General features: G+C 42.8%; 1 protein-coding gene across 1 annotated transcript; it reads left to right on the forward strand.

The window, feature by feature from the left end:
• Positions 1-2317: 2317 nt before the first annotated feature.
• Positions 2318-22126, forward strand: LOC137914968 (low density lipoprotein receptor adapter protein 1-like). Its single transcript, XM_068758449.1, has 9 exons — positions 2318-2402; positions 12424-12566; positions 13868-13980; positions 18602-18716; positions 19039-19111; positions 19420-19497; positions 19967-20094; positions 21291-21325; positions 22036-22126. Exons 1-9 carry the CDS (start codon positions 2318-2320, stop codon positions 22124-22126), a joined length of 861 nt encoding a protein of 286 aa, XP_068614550.1.
• Positions 22127-22327: the final 201 nt, after the last annotated feature.

The raw sequence follows: 22327 nt of genomic DNA on the forward strand, positions 1-22327 counted from the left end.
GTCTTTTTTTTTTACTTGCTTCAAGAGTAGTGAGGTTTTATGGAATAGAGAAACCCGTGAGTTGACGCATCGTCAGACTGACCTGAAAACTGTTGCCCAAGGCCACCTCCTGGCCCTCCCACCAGTTGCCTTGTTGCTACAGCCTCGAAAAAAGACGCAGGTTCAGAGAGAGCAAATTAAAAAATTGTGTGAGAGCGTTTGCTCGAGACAAACGGCATGCGACTACTAAAATAGGAGGGGGTGAAACTGCAATGCAGACAAGATAGCATCCATCAGTTAATCTCAAACAGAAGTGACAATTAGAGCATGTTAGCTGATTAGTTCAGTCTTTTTTTTTTGATCTTGTCTTTCCTGAAGGAGACAAACGTTCTCCCCTCGATGATGAATCTATTCCATGAAGTCTGCTCTTCGTCTGTCCGCTCATTCTTATTTTTAGCAAACCCTCGCCTCCCTCTCTTTCCAAATAAAGAGATTGCGAGCATGATTTGTTTATTGGGAGGAGAAAGAATCTAACTGCTGTGCCGCCGATTAAATATAATCTAAAGACCTTCTCATATGATCACAGAGCATTGGAATTACAACATCAGCATGCCACCTCAGGCTCACCTCTAATTACCCCTACTAGGCGATTTATGAGAAATACATTCTATACATGCTCTGCTTATCATCCTGAGTGTGAAATATTTGTGTGATATGAACTCAGATGTGACAGGAGATCCTGTGCTGCATTTTGGAGGAAAATAAAGATTTCACCATGAAGGACACCGTATATTATGTTTCTGTAACAAATGGACTTTTTTAACAGAAAATAAAATTAAGTGGAGATTTACTAATTGTGAGCAAATTGGGCTTTCTGTTTTTTTTTTATATATATATAGCTTAGCAGGAAACATGCAGGCATGAAACTTCCTGACCTTCTTGCTTCGTGTCCTTTTAAAATGTATTCATGCTGACTAAATGTCTCGTCAACACATTCACCCTGTTTAAATATTATGCTGAGGCTAAATAATCCATAAAGAATCAATGATTTAAGAAAAGTCTGACAGACTAAAATGTTTTCATTTATTTATTTATTTTGTTATTTACTGTGTGCCGAAATTTTCAGGCTGGGAATCACTGTCTGAAACCGGCATCATTCTGTGAATGTGGAAACAGCAACGCTGTAATTACTGGTTGCTCTCGATAGATGGCGCCAACACACAAAACAGTAAAACAAGTACTGAGACGCGCTGAACTCTGGAGCAGTCTGAACGTTCTCTTCGCTCCACTTGCTGCGACCCGCTTTCCATAAAACCCTAAAATAAAGCATGAAATCATTCTGTTATTCATCACAAAAATCTCAATCTGAATTCCCCTCTTTAGAGTGCAGACATTTACTGCATTTATTAACGGTACACAAAAAAATTCCTTTAAAATACACTTGGTTTTCTTTAAGAAAGTAAAGAGTTTTTCTTAATATGATCGGCTGAGATGATTAATGGGTGCATTACTTATTTACACGTACTTTTAGCAGGAGATATTACTTTCGGTGGCTCAGAAATGTGCAGAGAGTTTATTGAAGATGCTCCAATAGTTCTTTATTTCCAGTGGACAGTGCTTTATTATATTTCTGTACAACGAAGAAGTGCATTTTACTATCACCCGCAAAATATGTCAGCAGTAAGAGAAGCTGAGAATAAAATACACAAAAATGTGAATGGCATTAATCCAGTGAAAAATCCGGGTCCCAGTCTCTCCGGACCGGAGACTCGATCTGCCAGGAGGGCCCGCCCAGTTCAACCCCATCCATCATTATCCAGCTCGTCTCCATAGCAATAAGTCCTGGTGGACTAGTGTTTGGGCAGAGGCGAATCTGAATTCAGTTAGAATTTGAGTTGAATATAAATTCAGTGATTCATTTCCAGCCACCGGGACGCATGAATGTCTGCTCAGGTCTCAATCGCCTGACATACAGCACAGGTATTAGAACCAATAACATCATGTAGTAATTGCTGTCCAAATACAGGCACGAGCCCTCGACTCTTTTTGTCAGTCAGACAGACTCGTCGGATTTAAGATGACTCGTGAGTCCGACTCGAGTCATCTCCAGTGACCGAACCGGCGCGTCGGTGCAGGACGCCGGAGGCTGCTTCAGGTGGACGGACACGCCCCTCCACGGCGGCGGCGGTTCCCGTGCTGGTCCTCAGTCTCTGCGGGTGGGGGGAAGCAGACGAGAGTCAGAGCAGAGCCTTGTCGCTTCTCCGACCCTGTGGTTCCGGTGACCGGGGGGGGGGGGGAACTCCACCTGCCGGTAGGAGCAGACGCGCCTCGCCCCGGGATGGACGCCCTCAAATCCGCCGGCAGAGCCATTATCAAGAGCCCCGGAGTTCCGCGGCACACATGGGGAACTTCTAAGCACGAAAGTGAGTCTGATCATGCTGACTGTGGCATGCGCACCTTTCGGACGGAGCTTCTGTCGGTTCCGGTGCCGAATGGACCCGAGTTTCGGGCGCTGAGGCGTGAAAACGCGTAAATTAGAAGCTGCGGCTTCAGCTGTGATCGCTTCTTTACCTCTGAGTAACTTGGCTGTTCTCACCGGTTTAACTGAGACACACGTATCGCTTCAGCTAAACCCAGCTCGATCTACCGATACCGACGATTATTTGATTAATCGATCAGCTTCTCAAATATGTATATATCTGAATGCCTTTTTTTTTGCGATCATTTAGATCAAGACTGTGATTGTGATTCGCATTTCTCTTTTTGATTAATATGAATTAGGACTTCATGGAATTGGACAAACATTGACATCTGAATATTTCAGTATTTTATTTGTGCAATTCATATTTCAAGTTTGATACACGTGGTGTTTTCTCCACATAGCATGAATAACTATGAGGAATTTAAAAAAAAATCCTTTATTTCACTTGGAAATGAGACAAATGGGAGAATTAAAAACAATTAAGTTTTGTCAAACTGGACTTATCAATCAATTATGTTCCATCAGCCTTCTGACGTTGGTCAATTGTGAAGGATGAAAACTGTGAGGGTTTTCTTAAGTTCATTTGTTAGAGGATCATCTTGGAACGACTTGAAATAGATGCTGTGCAAAACCCAAGTCATCCTTTTGCAGTAAGTTAATATACTGCATTATCTGCTTTTAATTTCTTAGTGGGCCATTCGTTTGATTGTGAAGGGGTTTTCTTGGCGTTTCTGCAGAAGGAGGAGGCAAGGAGGTTGTGACTGTTGAGTGAACGACCCTTCGCACCATCTGCGTCGGGCTGTTGTGTTGCCTGCAGCCTCCCCACTGACATGAATGCCATAGTTCACTGCCTCATGGGTTCCTGCCGAGTGAATAGTGAACTTCCATTAACGACTGAATCATTTCGCAGCCAGGAAGGTGCGCTTAGTTTCTTAATTCTCTCAGGAAATGTTCTGTAACTTTATTGATTATTGAGTACCAACTCTGTGTCAAAGTTTTTCATCATTGGACTAATCCTTTAATGAGTCTCTGATTGGCTACACTTTAGTCTGTAAATCGCTGGTGGGCTGATGCTTCTGACATTGACTTGATTGAAGAGGCTCTTTATTCATTTCCCTCAATTGGCCATCACTAACATGATCACATCCGCTATTATCACCATGGCGACTCTATATGCTGACAGAAGCTGAGAAACAAATCATCCACCTGGTCTGTCTCACATTGGAAGCGGGCGCTTCCTCGTTGTACTTGTCATCTCTTGCTGTCGTGGGATTTGATGATGTCGCCAGAAGAGAGAATGCATGATGGATTTCAGCACCTGATGACAGAAGCGGTTTGTGTCTGGGATCCGGCAGAGGAATGAGGCTGGAGAACTGTGAGCATATAGCACGAGGAAGCTGTGCAGACAGTGATGGTGACTGCTTGATGTCCAGAAGAGCCTAGCTGGCTGTCGGCACGCAAATAATTGTTCAGTATGTGAGAATGTATTGATTGTGTGTTAAATATCGGTGCTGCTGCAGCATTTTAAATAAGACTGGGAGGGGACAGAACTGCGTCACTGCATCGTGACTTGGTTTTGTGTTTCTAGGGCCGAACAAGCAAGATTACTTTGGCTCAAACTTGACCTCTCAGCCACATCGTAGTGCACAATATTTTTTAACTTAAGTAGTGAACTGATCAAACAGAAACATGGAAATAACAATCGCAACACGCTGCAGTCAGGAAATTAATAATCTGCTGGCAGTGACTATTGAAAGTTATTTGAACTTTTTTGTTTTTTCCAGCATGTGCTGAAATGTTGATCCCGGCTACATACGGCGCTCAGGATCAGCACCGGACAGCTCCATGGGTAGTCGGCTACACTGTCTGAAGGTCATTGTCAGCTGGTAGAATTGTGTAGCTGTTTAGCCAATAGCTGTTTGAAGACGTGCATGAATGACATCACAATCAGCCAATGAATGTCCTCAACTCAAACATCCCATCTCGTTCTCCCTCTGTCGTAGGTCTGTCGTTAGTCAAAGATGAGTGGGAGTATTTTTGTCCTTTTATTCCCACAGCTATTGTTTTTCCATTAATGCCCCCACAATCCTCAAAGCAACCATGACGAAGGTGCTTGCTGACACGCATCCTATAAACGTTGCTGAGATGTCCCTTCAGGAACAACCGTTATTTTTAATCTTGATTTTGTCCCGTGCTGTGAAAATGATCCTCTGAGGACTCAATTTCAACTCGATATTTAGATGCTGAATCAATGGAGATTGGTTTTCTCTCCTTCAAGTACCTTCGTCTTTCTGCTGCATTTGAAGCTGGAGTCATATTTTCTTCGCCATTGCTTCATCTCTTGGAAAACTGTTCCACCTCATATTCTACATTGATTTTCTTTGTGAGACCTTTGGGACGTGTGTTTTGGCTGTAAAGCTCACAGTATATACACAGTACATAAAAAGGATGTGCTTGGTATCTCATATGTTCTTTTAAAGCCTTTGAGGTTATCGAAACTGGATTTTATTTCTTAAAAATTGCTGACAATTCTAAAGAAAATCATATTTTACTCCTACAGCCAAGCACAGACTAAATACATGCCAGAATATCTCGGCTACTGAAATTGAAAACAGTGATGAGACTTGCATTTACAACACAAGAACAATCTTTATTTTTATAGCTGTTGCTTACTGTGAGATATTTAGCATATCTATTGAATGAATAGAATATATATATATATATTCTTTTTTTTTTTTTTTTTTTGTCTCATTGTTTGCGTTGGAGTTGGCGTTCCAATGGATCCACATTTACTCACAGCTCATTGTGGGGCTGTTGTGTTCAGTATCTCTGGAGGGTTGCGGCACCAGCGAGGTTCCCCGGCCTGAGGTAAGGTGAATTATGCAACACGGGAAACAGGGATTTTTGCGTCTTTGGAAAGTCGCCCGTTTATTCTGCCTCAGAAACAGAAACACACGCAGCTGAGCTTCCTTTTTCTACGTTGAAGATTCAACATCGTTTTTAGTATTTGGTGTCAGTGATGGCTTCCTGTGAAATAGGATATGCTGTCACTCCAGTGTGACAAACCTTTGAGAGGATGTTTTCATTTGTCTGTATAGTTAGTTCAGTGTGTGCGTGTGCGTGTGCATGCATAGCAGTTGTGCCTGCTCCTCCATCAGAGACCAAAATCCCATCTCTGTCTTCTGTTTCTTTGACAAATTCAAACTCCATGCACGCTTTCTGAAACATCGTGTTCCTATCTGAGCTCAGCAGCAGCAGCCGAGGAACTCGCTCCTTAAAATACATTTGTCCTGGAAAAACAGGAAATGGGAAACTGCTGCAGCTCGGTGCTGTTCAGAAACGCAGTAATCATGCTTTTAGGTTTTCAAACCAGCCCAGAATGGTTTTTCAATTCAATTCAATTTTATTTCTATAGCACCAGATCATAACAGAAAATGATCTCAAGGCACTTTAACGATGTAGCAGGGGAAGACAGAACCCAACTCAAGCACTTTGGCGACGGAGGCAAGGAAAAATGTCCTTTTATCAGGCAGACACCTTGGACAGAACCTGAGACTCATCGTGGGCGGCCTGTCTTGACCGGTTGGGTTGAGAAAGAGAGAGACAAAGGTAGAAAGACAGAGAGACAATGATAGAGAGGGAGAGACAGAGACAGGGACAGGTAGGAGGAGAGTCAAAAACAAAGAGATGGAGAGAGAGTGATAGAGAGACAGAGAGCAGGAGCAGACAGTTGTCAAACAAATTGAGAAGAGCTTTTGAGGTTCAAACCAGAACCCCTGCACTCGTGTAAAGATTTATTCCTACATTCAGTTCAGAGCCTTTTAGCTCAGACAGAGACGTGCTGAGGTTAATCTACTTTCAATGAGCACGGCTCAGGCTTTCACGGCGATTGCTCCTTTAATACCCACCGATAGATACTCCAGAGACCTTGAGGTACCCGGCTGCGTCTGCCATCCATCAGTGAGCCGGAAGGGTCTCTCCTTTCCCATTAGAGGGGATTCCCTATGGGAAGCCCTCATCCGGGGACGCAGAGCCGCGCTGCCTCAAATGAGATCAACAGCTCTCAAAGGTGACTTGTTTGCTTTGGCGTGGTAATGGATGGGGGATGCCAACGGCGGCTCAAGCAAAGCGTTATTTTTCCCCAACACTCATGTTGAGATGTGGGATGGGAAACACTGGGAATTTAGGAACCACTTGTCTGTTTATCACAGCCCTGCAAAAAAGCTTTGTGTCAGTCAGCAAAATGAGCGAATTTATAGCATGTACAGCAAATTTAGTGATTTGTGTTACCTCTTTGTCTGAAGTATTTAATGAATTTATAGCTGAATACTTTTATCATGGAACCTTTACATAACCACTGCGTTCTCTCCCATAATGTGGGGTAAGCAAATATAAAGCTATGATGATAATAATAATATAAAGGTATTTATAGTTAATGAAGAAGTTGAAATGGAAGCTAGAATACTCGAGGCAGAAAAGATGCGTATCAACAAAGAGAAAAATCCCTCCACGGAGCTCAGCCATTTTAATTTAGGAATAAATAGCTGGAAGGATATGGTTTTGGTTTGGTTTTGGATATGGTTTTTTCTGTAGTCTGTTTACATTGTCTTTAATTCCTTTTTCTGTGTTTGATTAACGGGTGTAAGTAAGGATAGTAGGAGGTATGCAAACAGGCCATTGTTTTGAATAATCTGTATTATTTCACCCTTTGTGAACATAAATCTTAATCTGTCAGATGACAGCTGTCTACACACGTGGGGGCGAAGACGAGCAGTCGCCGCTGAAGCACTTCATGAAGATGATTTAAGGCCCTTTTGAAAGACATTTATTTATTGCCACCTCCATATTTAATGGCCTTTAGTCATAACTGTCAGGAGGTTGTAAACAGTCTGCGTAAAGCACCGCCTCTCCTCCCACTGTGTTGCGTTTGTTGTATTAGCACATAAAAAAAGTAGATTGATGATTATTTAATTCTTTACTTAATTTATTTCCTCCAACAGCTACGCAGTCAGCGCTTTCAGACCTGCCTGTCCACAGTGGCCTTTAGAACCCGAATTAGGAACTGTTGAGGATTAATATCAGACAACAGTCGACTGCTGTAAGGACGCTTCTAATCAAAGAATGCCGCAGGTCATGCTTTTATTATTTATGTCATTCTGCTGGCATACATTCACAAGCTGACTGATCAATTAGAGATTTATTTATTTTTATTAAATATTCCTAACATAATATTATTGATCTTATTTATCTTTTCTCTTATTCTGAAAATGATAACATCCTGTCTGCGCTGGAATATATATATGTGTGTGTGTGTGTATGTGGTATTAAACCTTCCTTTTCAGCCTGCTTCCATGCAGAAGTTCTGGTGAGGTGATATCCATCTCTTCTTCAAATATCATTTGAAGCAGTGGGAGATGGCTTTTAATGGGAGGCTCAGCGGTTGCATCATAGCTGCAGTTTGTGGAAACGATCAATCAGGGCTTTGGAGGAAGTTGTGATTGGCGTTTCAGACATACATTGTTTTTCTTGTTCCCAATCACTGATGCTTTAATGCTCTTTTTTTCCTTTGAAATGGACACATTTCTTTCCACTTCATTTTACCTTCACATTTTGCTGACATTGTGAGAAATACTGTGGCAGTTTGCTGAGTGTTAAATTACTTCATCCCCCATGCACATTTAATAACATCCCATAGCCTGCATCTGTATAGATTCAGTTAGCAAAACTGGAAATGGGTTAGATTGTTAAAATCCATTTTATAAAACATTTTTATTTCATCTTAGAATTTTGTTGCACCTGCAGATTTATTTCATGCTTGGTCACAGTTCGAATATTCTCTTATTCCTCTATTTCTGCTGCAAGAATATAAAACGACATGATCGCAGCATTGCAGCGGCTCCCATTTGATTGAACCGTTTGCGCAATCGCGCCTGCAGATCGCTCACATCATCATGATTTACAGCAGAGACGCTGCTCGAAGAAAGAAAGCCGTTAATGAGGGCTTGTGATGAAAAGGAAATGATGTTGAGCCATCCTTTTGAGGGTCTCGGTAGATACCTTCACTGTGGTGGAATATATTCTCTATTATATGTATAAATATTAGTTCTGAAGCTGCACTTGAGTTCATGATAATGATATTAATAGGGCAAATCACACTTGCATTTTTCTCCAAGGGAGCTTTGCGTTCTATTTCATTCGCCTCGGTTCACGCCTTGATGCTTGAACGTGATGCTTGATCTGCCGGCTGAAGCGTTCCTCTTCATTCATCAGCGCGTCGATGAGAGGACAGAGAGATGATGAAATCTGTGAAATGTTTTGACATGCGCTTCAGTGTTTGAGTAATAACAGCTGAGCACTTGATCCAGTCGGTGCACCTTCTTCAGGTGCCTAGCCCAGGTGTTCAGTTGCGTAAACATTGCATGTGTCACCTCCTTGTTGCAGTTTTGTGCTGTTTGTAAATCAATGGTTGCCCGGCAACGGATGCCTCATCCTGTGACTTTGTTTCAGTCAGCGTTTGAGGAGCAGCTTGTACTACTGCCGTCAATGGGAGGAATTTCTTATACCCTCGCCCCTTTTAAAAAGCGATTCTGATCAATATATGTGAGGGGGGGGGGGGGGGGCTTTACTTTCATTCGAGTGGACTCGGAGCCAGACGTCCGCCAGGTGATCCACGGGGTGAGAAGGTGAGCGGAAGAATTGAATTAAGAAGACGGGAGAGAAATGGCTTAAAGTGAAGGACTTTGCATCTCTTGGTTCCAGTTAACCCCCCCCCCCCCCCCGACACACGCACACGCACACGCACAGTCCCAACCTGCCATATTCCTTTAATACGCGCCCTATTTTCCCTTCAAGGTGGTGTCCTAGATTCAAAGTTCTCCTTGGATGAGTAAGACAGACAGGGAAATAGATTAGATCAAGAAGGCTTTGGAGGATGGAGGATGGTGGTGGGTGGGGGGGGGGGGCTGCCAGTTGGGTCTACAGAGCTGGCTGAATGTTTATGCATATACTGTATTGTTGTTCCACTTATGGTTTTGGACCAAGATAATATGTGATGCCTCTGAAGACAGATATCCTGTTTATTAATGCCTCATTAATTTGATCCCGGAGCACATACTTATTCCAGTCGTTAACTTTGATGATGGCATCTTGGGGAAATTTTGTGGGTACCCCCCCGGATGCCTTTGCACGTTCCCTTATGTCCTATATGTTTCTTGTTTGCATACCGTCTGCCCTCCTGTTTGCGTTTGTAATTGGGGATCAGTTGCGGCGTTTACCCGGGTACGATTACGGCTCGTCGCTGCAAATTAAATTACTGTGAGCAGAGAGAGCTACAGGCGACAGATGGTGAACGCTGCGTGTAGCCGAAGGCGTGCGGCGCACATGGCGGCCATTATACAACAATCAGATCAGCTACTGTGAAGTGCTACGCTTATCACGAGTTCCTTCAACAGTGTCAAATATTTTGCTGTGCTCGGTATCTCAGGGCAACGCTTTTGTTACTTCTAATGCAAAGTCCCGGTGCAGCAGAACGTCATTATGCCACACCTGGATAGTAACGCATCGATTTTTATTGTGTGGCTTTCGTGTGAATTTAATGCAGTCACAGCATTTGGTGCAGAGTCCCGGGTGTTTCAGTTTCAAGGTGCTAACATCATCAGCATCACGCCGCACCATCCCTAATCATGTTTTGTGTGCCTTTAAATCACATCACCTTAACACGCACGCACACTGGCACAGATGGCAAACCCACAATTCATTAAAAAGTAAGAATCAAAATTTGAACCCGGTGTTTTCTTTCATACAATGAGACTCCATATGTTCTTGTCACTCTTCTCTGAAGACTCACAGGATTTATCAAAGATTTAAGCTCTCCTCCCTTTAAGGGGATAGTATATTGGAAACCCTGCAGCATCAACATGCAGCTCTTTAATAATTCATGTGTGTAGCCTGGTGAAGGCACAATATGGACCGCAGTGCACAATCAAGCTACCCACATTGTGGTCGGACATAGCAGACATCCCACCAGAACTCGTATGTAAACTGTGGATTGAAGGCTTGTTAGCTATATTTTCTTTGATAATTAGTTCAAACCCCTTTTGAAATCTATCCCTTATACTTATGGGAAGATTAAAATCCTTCAGTTTTCCAACCTTACTGTTTTGAGGGATGGGCCTGGACAATTTTCACCTATCAGTGCAAGTAGTTTGGTTTTTATTACTTTAATAGTACTCTATAGTAAAATGCCTTTCCAGGATATTTAATTTAGCAGCAGGCTGGATCGGAAAATGATTCTCCAGCTCAGAGTGTTTTCTGCTCGCTGTGCACCATGTAGAAAAAGTGGAATGATCATGTTTACGGTACGTATGAAGCACAGACTGCAGCGTGTCATTTAATAAATGCTGCAGCTTCTCAAGGCGGAGAAAGGTTTCCTCCGCTTCCCCAACTTGCTTGCAAAACGGAACAAACCTGTCTTCAAGATAAGAATTGACTTCAGTCCCGGATGAAAATAAAAAAAACCCAGTCTCATTTAATAACGTCAAATGTGCTGTCTTTTTTTTATTATTGTAATTTTTTAGCCAGCCCCTATAGTGTGACTGAAGATTAGTTAATAATTCAGAGCTGATGGAAGCAGCGTAAGTGGCAGTGGTCTGTTCGCCTTCACAGCTGCATGCGGGGCTGCCAGTGACAGATGGCTCGGCCCATGTGGGGATCTGGTGCCAGTGTAGCCCAGTAGACAGCTCAGACAGGGACAGTGTGTGTCTCTCCCTGTCCGCTTCTTCTGTTCACACGCTTTCAAATTCATTTCTATCAGTTTAGTCAGTTCTGCATGTGCTTATCTTTGTGGTTGTCTTTATTAGAACAAGTTCCTTGCTCACAGAATGCATTGACATTTTGTTTAAAAGTGGATCATGCTTCATTCTAACGGTGTAACACAGAATATGGTAAGTTGGTTGTATAAGTTATTTGTATCCCCGATGTTTAACAAGGGCTGTCGAGGATGTGGCTTGAGGATACGGCTTTGAACGTGAAAAGCACCTGGAGAGCGCAGACCTCCACCAAGCAGCTCATTCACCATTTTGGAAAAAGCCTCCATTATAAGTAAATGGGAAAATCTGGATTCTTTTGTATCCAGACAGGTATCCGGATCACTCTCAAAATTTAATGGGATCTCAATCTTCAGATTTATTTTTCATCAAGATCCATCAAGCAGTTTGTTCCGTAATCCTGCTAACATACAAACAGACTGACAGACAAACACCGTCAAAAACATAACCTCCTTGTTGGAGGTAATTAAAGTCACAATCATTTCAAACTTCATCCTCAGTTTTGTGTCCTTTATTTAGAAATGTGATCACGTTTCAGATAAGTTGGTGGTGACAATTTAACTTTGTTTATTTGTTTGTTTACTGAAATCAACATTCTCTCATTGGTTTGATGTTTGCACAGATCACATTTATTGCTTTGCTTGTACGTCGGTTCTGATTGAATGCAAACTAATGTAAAGATGTGAGTTGAGCGTCGCAACACGAGTTAAAGTATGGAATCAGATCAGTCAACGTGATTCAGTTTAAATGGCTGCTCTTGACCGTTCCTATTTTCTCTTCCTGGGTGATGCGTTACTTCCCGTCCCAGGTCGGAGGACAGGTTGGTGCTTCTTGTTGGAAACCCCAGCAACATTCAGACTAAAAATTCTACGTGATAATTTTGTCATACGTACAAAATCTGAATTCTGAAAAGAAACACTGACAGACTTCTACATTTATATTCCACTTCGTAATGATCCATTTCTTTCAAGGTGATTTCAAACTCTTTCTAGATTGATGCCATACATGGAGTAAGAGTTGTTGGTTGTAGATATCTGTGTTGATGATTACAGTCTGATTTTATATACCCTGTCTTTTTCAACTTTTTAAATGTATTTTGAAGGTTTCTTTTTTTTTGTCCTGTCTTTGTCACAACAGAGCTGCCAGAGAACTGGACTGACACCAAGGAGACCCTTTTGGAGGGGATGGTGTTCAACGTGAAGTTCCTGGGCATGACTCTGGTTGGCCAGCCCAAAGGAGAGGACATGGCCTCGGCTGCAATACGCAGAATTGTTGCCATGGTGAGTCTCGTGTGTGTGTGTGTGTGTGTGTGTGTGTCCTTTACGTTTTTACAACCACGGCTTTGTGAAGCTTGTTTACTGTGCAACTAATGTAAAATTCAGTACATTCCGTATGCAATCGTGCTAATAAAAGCAAAAATGTTTCATACGTGTCTCAAGACAAGGTGGACACCTTCAGGATGGCAACAGAAGCTGAAATGAGTGTGTTTCATGCCCATGATTTAATCCATCACAGATCAGCAAATGTAGAGACCCCAGTGTGGACTCTGTCGAATTACCAAATCCAGTGTTCAATATCAATCAATATTCAAGTTAGCACGCAGGACCAACAGCCCATTGAAATCAAACGTGCTTCCTTTAAGTATCTGGTGTGTTGATATGGTTGGGTCATGCTTATAGCCAGTAGGATGGCAGCATTCAAACACAACTGCCAATCAGGGATCATCAAGACTCCACATGTGCAGCAGCCAAACAGTGTTGCGTGTTGCTAAACAGCGACTCATGCAGGGGGTTTCATCATCAATACTGAGTTTGGTCGGTATGAAAGACTGCGAGCAGAATTGCTGAATGATTGCAGTGAGCCCCGGGACGAAACCTCCAGTGATCTCTTTTGAATGCACTCACCTTGTACATCTTTTTCACATTTCCTCCTCTCATGTTTATGCAGCGTCTGCATGCAGGCCTTTTCACCAACTAGAATATGCAATCATTTGCAAGGGTTTTCTCTTGCAGGAAAAGAAGACGCTGGGCTGGCGCTGGCGGCCTTATCGTAAAGCCCCCCCGACTTCTCAATTAGAGACCGAACCAAAACTAATGACACGATTAAAATTCAATTGATTCGTACTCGGTTGTCTCTATCTGTTCCCTTGGAAACCAATCAACCGGAATGAGATTATTGAATACATTTGCGACATTTTCATTTTCCACATGCTTTCAGTCAGACGTGATAAGACCAGACAGTGGACTGCCTGTGTAGAGAATGTCTTGAACATGGCGTATCTCGAGCTGACAGAATGATTTCGCCTTGTGGCATAATAAGAGTAACATGGTGGAAGAAAATGTAGATGTTAGCGCTTCCTGTACAAATGAGCAGCTGCAGTAGGACGCAGCGGCGCACAATGTCGCTTATGAGTCCTTTGGTTCTGAGCAATGTCACCTTGCATAAATGGCCCACATTACTTCCGTCTTTAAGTTTCCTAACTCGCCTCACATTTGTGTTATTTTGTCTTTAAATCAAAAGTGAGATTGTCCCATATTTACATATTTGTGAAAGTTTGTATCTTTCATTTTCACGCCCGCAGGCCAGAGCAAGTGCCAAGAAGTTTCGTAAAGTCACATTGACTGTGTCGCCAAAAGGAATCATCATCACGGACACAGAGACTGCTGACCTCATAGAAAATGTCTCCATATACAGGTAACTCAAAAGTACTGGATTAATGGTTCTAACACCTTTGCTGTATGTCAGGTGATTGAGACCTGTGCAGACATTCATGCATCCCGGTGGGTGGAATAAACTGATTTTATTTGTCCCATGATGTTTACTCTCGCGCCACCAGGAGGTTGATATTTGTAGTTTGGACAACTGCTGGCTGGATTGTTGGATAATATTGTAAAAATATTTTTTTTGGTCTCCAATCATTTTTGTGACTGTTTATTAAAACTGCTTTCTTCGTCAAAGTCAAAGTAGATTTATTTGTCAATTCCTTCACATGTCAAAAGCATACAAGGATTCGAGAGGACGTTTCCCGCTCTCCTACGGTGAAACAGATAAGATGCATAGGCACACATTTCTGATATTAAAAAATATATATAAAAACACACGATACTCAGAGGAAAAATTACATAACAGCAATAAAATAAGATTAAATAAAACCGTACAGTAAGTTAGACAATTGGAAGTCTCTTAGTGAAGTAACAGGATGTATTCTTATATGATTTTAAATAATAACGATATATTATTAACGACATATTATTAACACATAAGAAGCAGTGATCTGTTGAAAGCATCATGCAAAACAGTATGGACTGTAGGTTTGAAATATTCATAGTTAATCCAGAAATGAATGTCTGACTTTCTGAAGGAGTGAGGAATATTATATTGAATTGCCATTCCTTTTCTTTCTCTATAATGATTGGTTCATCACCAATCCGATGCTGGTGGCCTCATCTGATTGGTGAAGAACTGATTTGCTTTATGTAGGTCACTTTACTCTGTCCTCTTTTTTTTCAGCATTAAACCAAGCAGTTTTCAGCTCAGAGCTGTCGAGTCTCATGTTTAATCAGTTCTCTAAGAAACCAATAATGGAGGGCATGAGCTACAGTATGTCGCCTTGGGCGGGGGGGGGGTGTCTGTCCCTGTCTCTCTGAGCTTTTTCAGCAGCATGGAAGGTTTCATTCTTCCAAATCAAGTGTGTGTATGTGTGTGTGTGGGGGGGGGGGTTAAAGTGCTCCACAGGGAGGGGAGCAGCTACCCAGAACGCTCCGTCAGCGCGTGGTCCTGAGAGGTAAATGGTAAATGGACTGCACTTATATCGAGCTTTTCCACCTTCGCGGTGCCCAAACCGCTTTACAATTTGTCCTCACATTCCTAGTTACTATCCCAGCAGTCAACGGGCGAGAGGTGGAGTACATCCCGGACAAGCCGCCAGTTCAATTTAGTGTAAACATGCACCTAATTTGCATGTTTTTGGTGGTGGGAGGAAGCCGGAGAACCCAGAGAGAACCCATACAGACATGGGGAGAACATGCATACTCTTCACAGAAGGGCCAGAAGTCTGATTCAAACCTGTGACCTTCTTGCTTAAAATGATTTCTGTTGCAACACGCCAACAGGAAAACCGTGTTGGACAGTGGAACTGTTTTTATAAATATAAATGCCTTGTGTGTGTGTGTCCTGATCAATTGTATCAGCAGCAACAGACCAGGAGACGCATCCTCAGCTTTGATCTCCTCCTCTTCTCTCCTTCTCTGCCTTCCCCCTTTCCTTCTGACTGGCTGGAGAACTTTCTTTCTTTGCTGCTCATATTAACATGAACAGATCTCCCACCAATAATTGGCCACTTTGAAACCCATCCTGTCTTCCCAGATACTCCCTAATGACGGAGGAGAGACGCACGCTGAGCTCAGGTCGATTGAGGAAGGCATGCGCTCCTTTATGAGAACCCACCCCCCATCTCCCCCTTATTACAGCCTCTTCATCTTTTGCTCCTCCCTTCATGTGACTTTTTTTTTATTTGCGGATCATTAATTTATATATGAAAAAAAATTGACTGTAAGAGAATGGAGCAAATCAGTCAATGCATTATTCAAAAGAAACGGAGGCGAAAATAATTGCACATGGTGTGTGTGTGTCTGCACATACTGTATGCACACACATGGTTGGGCATTTAAATAATCACCCCGTCCAGTGTTAATGTGTTGTAGACTTCAATGTGCATTCAGATCGGCTCAAAGTGAGGCATTTTCCCTGAAGGCAGAATCTTGCGGTTGCAGGAAATAGAGGGGAAGACATTTTTCCATCACTGTGGAAGTGGGTGCTTGTAGCTGTAACCGTCCCATCCTGTCCACCCACAGACAAACTCAAACCCACACAAGAAACAATGCATTCGCCCTCTATCAACAGTAAAACCGCAGAGTGAAGCAAATCATATTGTTACGAGCTTCGTCTGCCTTGTGCTGCTGCTGGAGGTCAAACTAGTAGCAGGGATCATGTCAAGAATTCAAGAAGAAGAGAAAGAAGGATGTAATTATTATTTTAATCAAATCGTATGTCAAAATGCAACCGTGGTAAGGCGGCCAATGGAACCCAGACATTCAGTATGTTTGTATGTTAGTAACGAGAGAAATGTGTCAATTGACTGACAGGAAATCAATGTAAATGCAAAATAAAGTGCATTTTACGTTATTTGTTTCAACACATCTTTTACGGGAACAGTAAGGTTATGTAAAAATGCATCCAGGTATAGCTACTGTAATAATGCCAGCAACATTCACTGTGAGGTGTTCGGCTTCTCTCTGGTACTGATTTCTATTTTTGACAATTGTTCTCAGAGATGCATCTTCTGTAAAAACACTGGAAATACAAGCCAACAAACCCTCTTCAACCGTAAAATTCTGTTTTTCAGTCTCGCATAAATGTCGAGTTAAAAAGTGGCACAAATACACTTGATTGTTTTGTTAAAGAGCAAACCTGCTAACTGGTGAAGCTTTGATGTGTGAAGTTCACGCTGTAAATATTTCAATATTCCCATTGATATTCCGTCTCACAAGCGCCGGCACTCCGCAGCGCGGAGATGAAAGGATGTGGTCATGCAGAGTGACGGCTCGGCTGCTGTTCTCAAGCTAACAGAAAACTCTCTGATGCTGTCATCTCATTATTTTTTTGCTGTTGTAACAAGATGAAAGCCTATTTCGTGAATATGATCCATTGTGTGGTGCATCAGTGGCAGCGATTCACACGGTTCTTTTGTACCAAGGAGTTTTTAATGGGCCTTCGTCGACATATTCATCACACTTAAGACCGGATTCTTGTCGAAAATATTAAATGTTACCTGTATATGTTTTTGGTTAGTGATTCACATCATCCCCATTTTGACTTACCTAATTAACTTAATGAAAAGTTGTCCAGGAGTTTATTTTGCTAAAAAAAACAATGGAATAGCAATGCAATGTTAAAGGAAGACTAAATAATTGATGGATCTGTCTGTGGATCCACAAATATGATGGTGTTTATCAGATCTGTGCATCCATGGTGATATTAATTAAATTATCAATAGTTAATAGTATAATTAATATTACTGAAAAATAAATTAAAAGTCAGAAATTCAGCAAAGCACAGGTTGTGTATAAAATTATGTTTAGAAGGTGAAAACTGAAGTTTGTATTGAGGAGTTACATCACTCTTGTTTTCTAAATGTAAATAGGTCGGTGCGTTCAACTTTTTGATTCCTTATTTTTATGCACATGAAATGCAAATATAAGTTTGGGAGGGGGGGGGGGTACAGAGCTGGGTGTCCTGGGCATTGCAATGTGGGTCAGACATCGGCAGTGAAAGCAATCTAAGAGGAGAATCTGAAGGCTGCGTGGTTAATATGGAAAATAACTTCATTTTTAATGACTTTCATGAAGTGGGAAATGGACGAGTAACTGCCACTCTGAAATAACAGCAGAATAAGTGGAGACCCACTCATCACTGTCTGGAGTCTTATGGTGTGCGCTCTCATTTATGATGATGAGCTGCATGCAGTCTAATTGGGATGAGATGCTGTTCTAGTAAGAGATAACAACAACTTCGGCTTCTTGAGTTCTGTGCCTGACATGAGAGTAAAGCTAATCTTGTCCTCCCATGTCTTATATCAAAGGTTGTCTAAATTAACATCAAAGTGCATCGCTCACTGAGGCTCATTTGCACGTCATGTTCAGAGCAACAAACATGATGAGCATGGCCGGTTCAGTAACAGCCTCAGAGAGAAGTACAAGGTCAATGCAGCCTCTAACAGCCTGCAAGAAATGCTGCCAAAAAAAACTAAAACTTTAGCTTTGCTTTGCTTCACTCTGGTGAACCCATGCAACCTTTTGTGGGAAGGAAAATAGATTGTTGGGTTTTGTCTAGATTGGCTTCAGATAACCATTGAAAATCCCGGCGCCAGATCTCATCATCTCCAGACCTCGACATGAGAGCCAGAAGAGATTCAGCATGACTGCTGGAGATAAGGTCTCAAGTGCAATATTGTCACAGTGGAGATTATTTCCTAATCCTAGGAGTTTTATTTCCCGTAGACAGTAGAGATATTTAGATATTTCAGTAGTGGTTATTCTATTTATGAAACCAGACTGATCTTAAATAATATGGGTTGTACTCAATGAGGCTTACTATGACATTCTGCAAGTCAACAGCTGTTGGTTCATGTTGTCCTGCGTCTGTTAGGCTTGAAGTATTCATGTCCCAAATTGAAACCCTGTCTTTGCAATTGCTTATTTGTCATCATAAGCACTGAAGTTAAATGCATATTAGAAATCTGTTTCTTCCCTTGCAGAATTTCCTACTGCACAGCCGATAAAACTCAGGACAAGGTGTTCGCTTATGTCTCCCAGAGTCGGTTCAACGAGACCCTGGAGTGCCACGCGTTCCTCTGTCAAAAGAAGAAGATTGTGAGTGTGCAGCGGTACAGTTATATCTCTTGGAATGGAATTTATGCTGCAGGATGTGAACACAGATGGTGCGTGGCGCCATCTTGTGGAAGTTAAAATGTGCCATTCTTATCTGTTAACGTTAATCCAACCCATGAGGTGAAAAAATCAAGTAAATATGGAAATGATCTAGTGCCTTAAATGAGGTTCACTGTGAATTAATATATTTATCACAGATGATAAATGATCGGGCACTATATGGTAGAGCCGTATACTTTACTCATTATGGTTTCACTCTTCATTTCATTCCGGTGTTATTCTTCCTGTCTTCTTCTCCCTGCAGGCTGAGGCTGTGACGTTAACGGTGGCCCAGGCCTTTAAAATAGCCCTCGATCTCTGGGAGGTCGCTCAGGAAGGTGAGCTTCCTGAACCGAGGGGAGGAGGCAGAATAGTGGAAAGTTTTCTCCTTCTTCTACGTAGGGAAAAGTTCTACCTTTCAAATCAGCCTGGTAGGACAGTTAAGGAGTTTGAATAATTAAGTTTGACGCTGCACGTGCACATTCGGACTTTCACAACCTGTACTGCCCGAGCATGAATGACACACTGCAACTGGAAACGCATGTAAAGTTGCGACTTAAACTGAATTATTCACATCTAAATGTTAACATAGTTATACATACAACAATGGGATCTATAGTTTAGTTCTTTTTTTTTCTGTCTGAAGACAAAAGCAGGAAGGCCAGGACCTGCTGCTCTTGTGCTGCAAGCAAAGCCCAGACGGAGACAACCGACACGCCCGTGGGTGAGTCATTTTGATGTTGTCTTCATCCCTCAGCACCTGCACACTTTTTGCACGCCACTTTATTAGTGAATTCACACTTGTACTTTGCTCCGGTGCGCCCTTCTTTTCTGAGAAGCGCTAAAGTCCCCTCGATTATTATATTTTACACAGTTGAAAAAAATACGTCTTCAGACCCAGACCACTGCTATCGCGTACAGAGAAGACAAGTAGGCTTTAAGTTTTAACATTTATAGGTCAAAATGTTTTTGACGGCTCAGGTCTGCAAAATGAGACTTAAACATTCGGTTTGGTGTTATGTAAGAGCCGACTTGTCTCTCCTGGACAGAGTGAGAATGTGATGTGAGTTCCTCCGGGGACTCTGGGGGAACTCACAGTACAGTACAGTATGAAGGTTTCCTCTTCCTTTTCCATCTTTGCCTCTCTGCTCTCCTCCTGCTGACCTCCCGAACATGCCCACCATCTCCCTCAGATCCAGCGGCTCAGAGGCCCGCTGGGATGGAATCGAAGCTCCAGAGGACCTTCTTCTCCACCTCACTCAGGCTGCCGTCACCGCGGAGCAACCCTACTCGACGGCGACCGATCAAACATGACTCGTGGGTAGGTCATGTCATCCGCCTCCAACCTGCTAATTAGGGATGGGTTTCATTTGAGAAAATATACAATACCGACGCTCTTGTAGAGACACGTGTATAAGTTGAGCTAATCAGCATCGTATGAATGGAAACAGTTTTTAGTTTCCCATAATTTAAACAATGCAACGTCATTTGATGACTTGCTTTCCCACCAGTGCAGGAAGATTAGGGCTGCATGGTATGTTAATTCCTTTATTTAAGTCCTGGGATGTTACCAGGGGTGGATCGGTGGTGTAGTGGTTAGTGCTGTTGCCTCACAGCAAGAAGGTACTGGATTCGAATCCTATCTGTGCTGTGCTATGTTGTTTGTGTGGGTTTTTGCCCCCCCCCCCAAAAAAAAGAAGCAAATTTGGTGAATTGATTACTCCAAATTGTCCATAGTGTGTGTGTGCGTGAATGGTTGTTTGTCTCTGTGTGGCCCGGCGATGCACTGGCGAGGCATTCGGGGTGTACCCCACCCCTCGCCCATATCAAGCTGGGATAGGCTGGAGCAACTCCTGTGACCCACAAACTTTAAAGGTAATGGCAATAATAAAATGCAAACTACAGAGCTAATGCTATAGGATATGCCAAAAAATACACTAAGTAAAAAAAAAAAAAAAACCGTATGGATACAGAACCCACCACGAAAACAGCAGCATCACGAGTGGATCCACAGATGTGTAACAGCAGCAGCAATAAAAACTAACATAATCACGCAGTGCAAACAGAACAGTGCAAGTTACCGGCTGTAAAGTGTCCATGAGTCTGAGATAGAATTATTAAGTGTTCATTAGTCTTACAGCCGAGGGGAAGAAGCTGTTTTTGTGGCGGGAGGTTCTGGCACGGATGGACCGGAGCCCCCCGACTGAGAGGGGAGGGTCAAACAGTCCGTGTCCAGGGTGAGAAGGGTCGGCTGTGATCCGACCTGCACGCCTCCGGGTCCTGGAGGGATGTCATCTTACAGCCGATCAGCTTCTCCGCAGCACGTACGATGTGCTGCAGGCTGTGTCTGTCCCTGGTGGTGGCGCCAGCGTACCACACGGCGATGGAGGTGATGAGGACGGACTTTAAAATAAATGGTGACGGCTGACTCTGTGGATACACAGCAGGGCTTGAAAGCACACGAGCAGCAGGATTGTAATTTTGTGTTATTGATTCATATCGTTTATGTTCCAACAGGACGTGGAAGATGGACTCGATGACACCTTCTCAAGGTAACCTTTGCATCTGACAGCCTCAAGTAGTAAAGTGAAGGTGCGTGCAGCTAACATCAGCTGCGTTTAAAAAGGATGCAGCTAAACGTTTTCTTTAATTTACCATTTGTAAATGAATGACGACCATGTGACTGCTGTCCCGCCCCTGAGGCGCTTGAGTTGCTCTTTTCCTTTCAATGTGTGTCTTTACATTGTGCATAATGAAGCACATGCGATGTGCGATGCCCACTTGTTAGAGTCCCTGTGCCTTTTTCTGAGCTCTTACCCTTTATTGTTAAGTAATATTGTGGTTTCTTCTGTCCTCTACCTGGAATGCAGCAACATGGAAGCAGAGGAGAGGAAAACAGGTGAGTCGTTCACGGTTTGGTCCTTCCTGGTCGCTCGAGGCCTTCCAATCAGAAGGTTCGCTCTTACATAGAAACAGACATCAATGGATTTAAAGACAATGATACAGTCTTCTGTACTCCTTTGAGAAATACTTACCGGTAAGTACTTACTTATATGCAGTTTTAAAAAAAAATCTTGTTTGTTTGCCTCATGGCTTGCTCGTTTTTCTTTTTGTCATTAAATTGTGTTTTTGCATGTTTGCCCTCTGATCCCCTGTTATCCTCTCACCTTTAGGCAGTTGCACATCCAGGGAACCTGATGATAAATATTTACTGCCTCTGACCTCTGCAGTTTTACATTTCCTTTTACTCTCCGTCTTTCAGACTGGACAAGTCCAGCTTCGAATCCGTCTGTGGCAATGCAGCTCTGAGTGCCCAGGAGGTCACGGGGAGCCTGTTGCTACTTTCACTTTGAGTAAAAGTCCACCCAGATAATAACTGCTCAGCCTTGCAGCGCCACAGATGTAAGACGGATACCGAACCACAGGCCCAGATCACTTTAACCGGAGGGGGCGGAGGAAAGCAGGCCTATCGGTGCCGAGTCCAATCAGAGAGGCTCTGGTTGATATCCATTAGGTGTTAACGCCTGCCAGCCCCAACACACTTCACTCACTGT

Source organism: Brachionichthys hirsutus, unplaced genomic scaffold, assembly GCF_040956055.1.
Source record: "Brachionichthys hirsutus isolate HB-005 unplaced genomic scaffold, CSIRO-AGI_Bhir_v1 contig_328, whole genome shotgun sequence".
Lineage (NCBI taxonomy): Eukaryota > Metazoa > Chordata > Actinopteri > Lophiiformes > Brachionichthyidae > Brachionichthys > Brachionichthys hirsutus.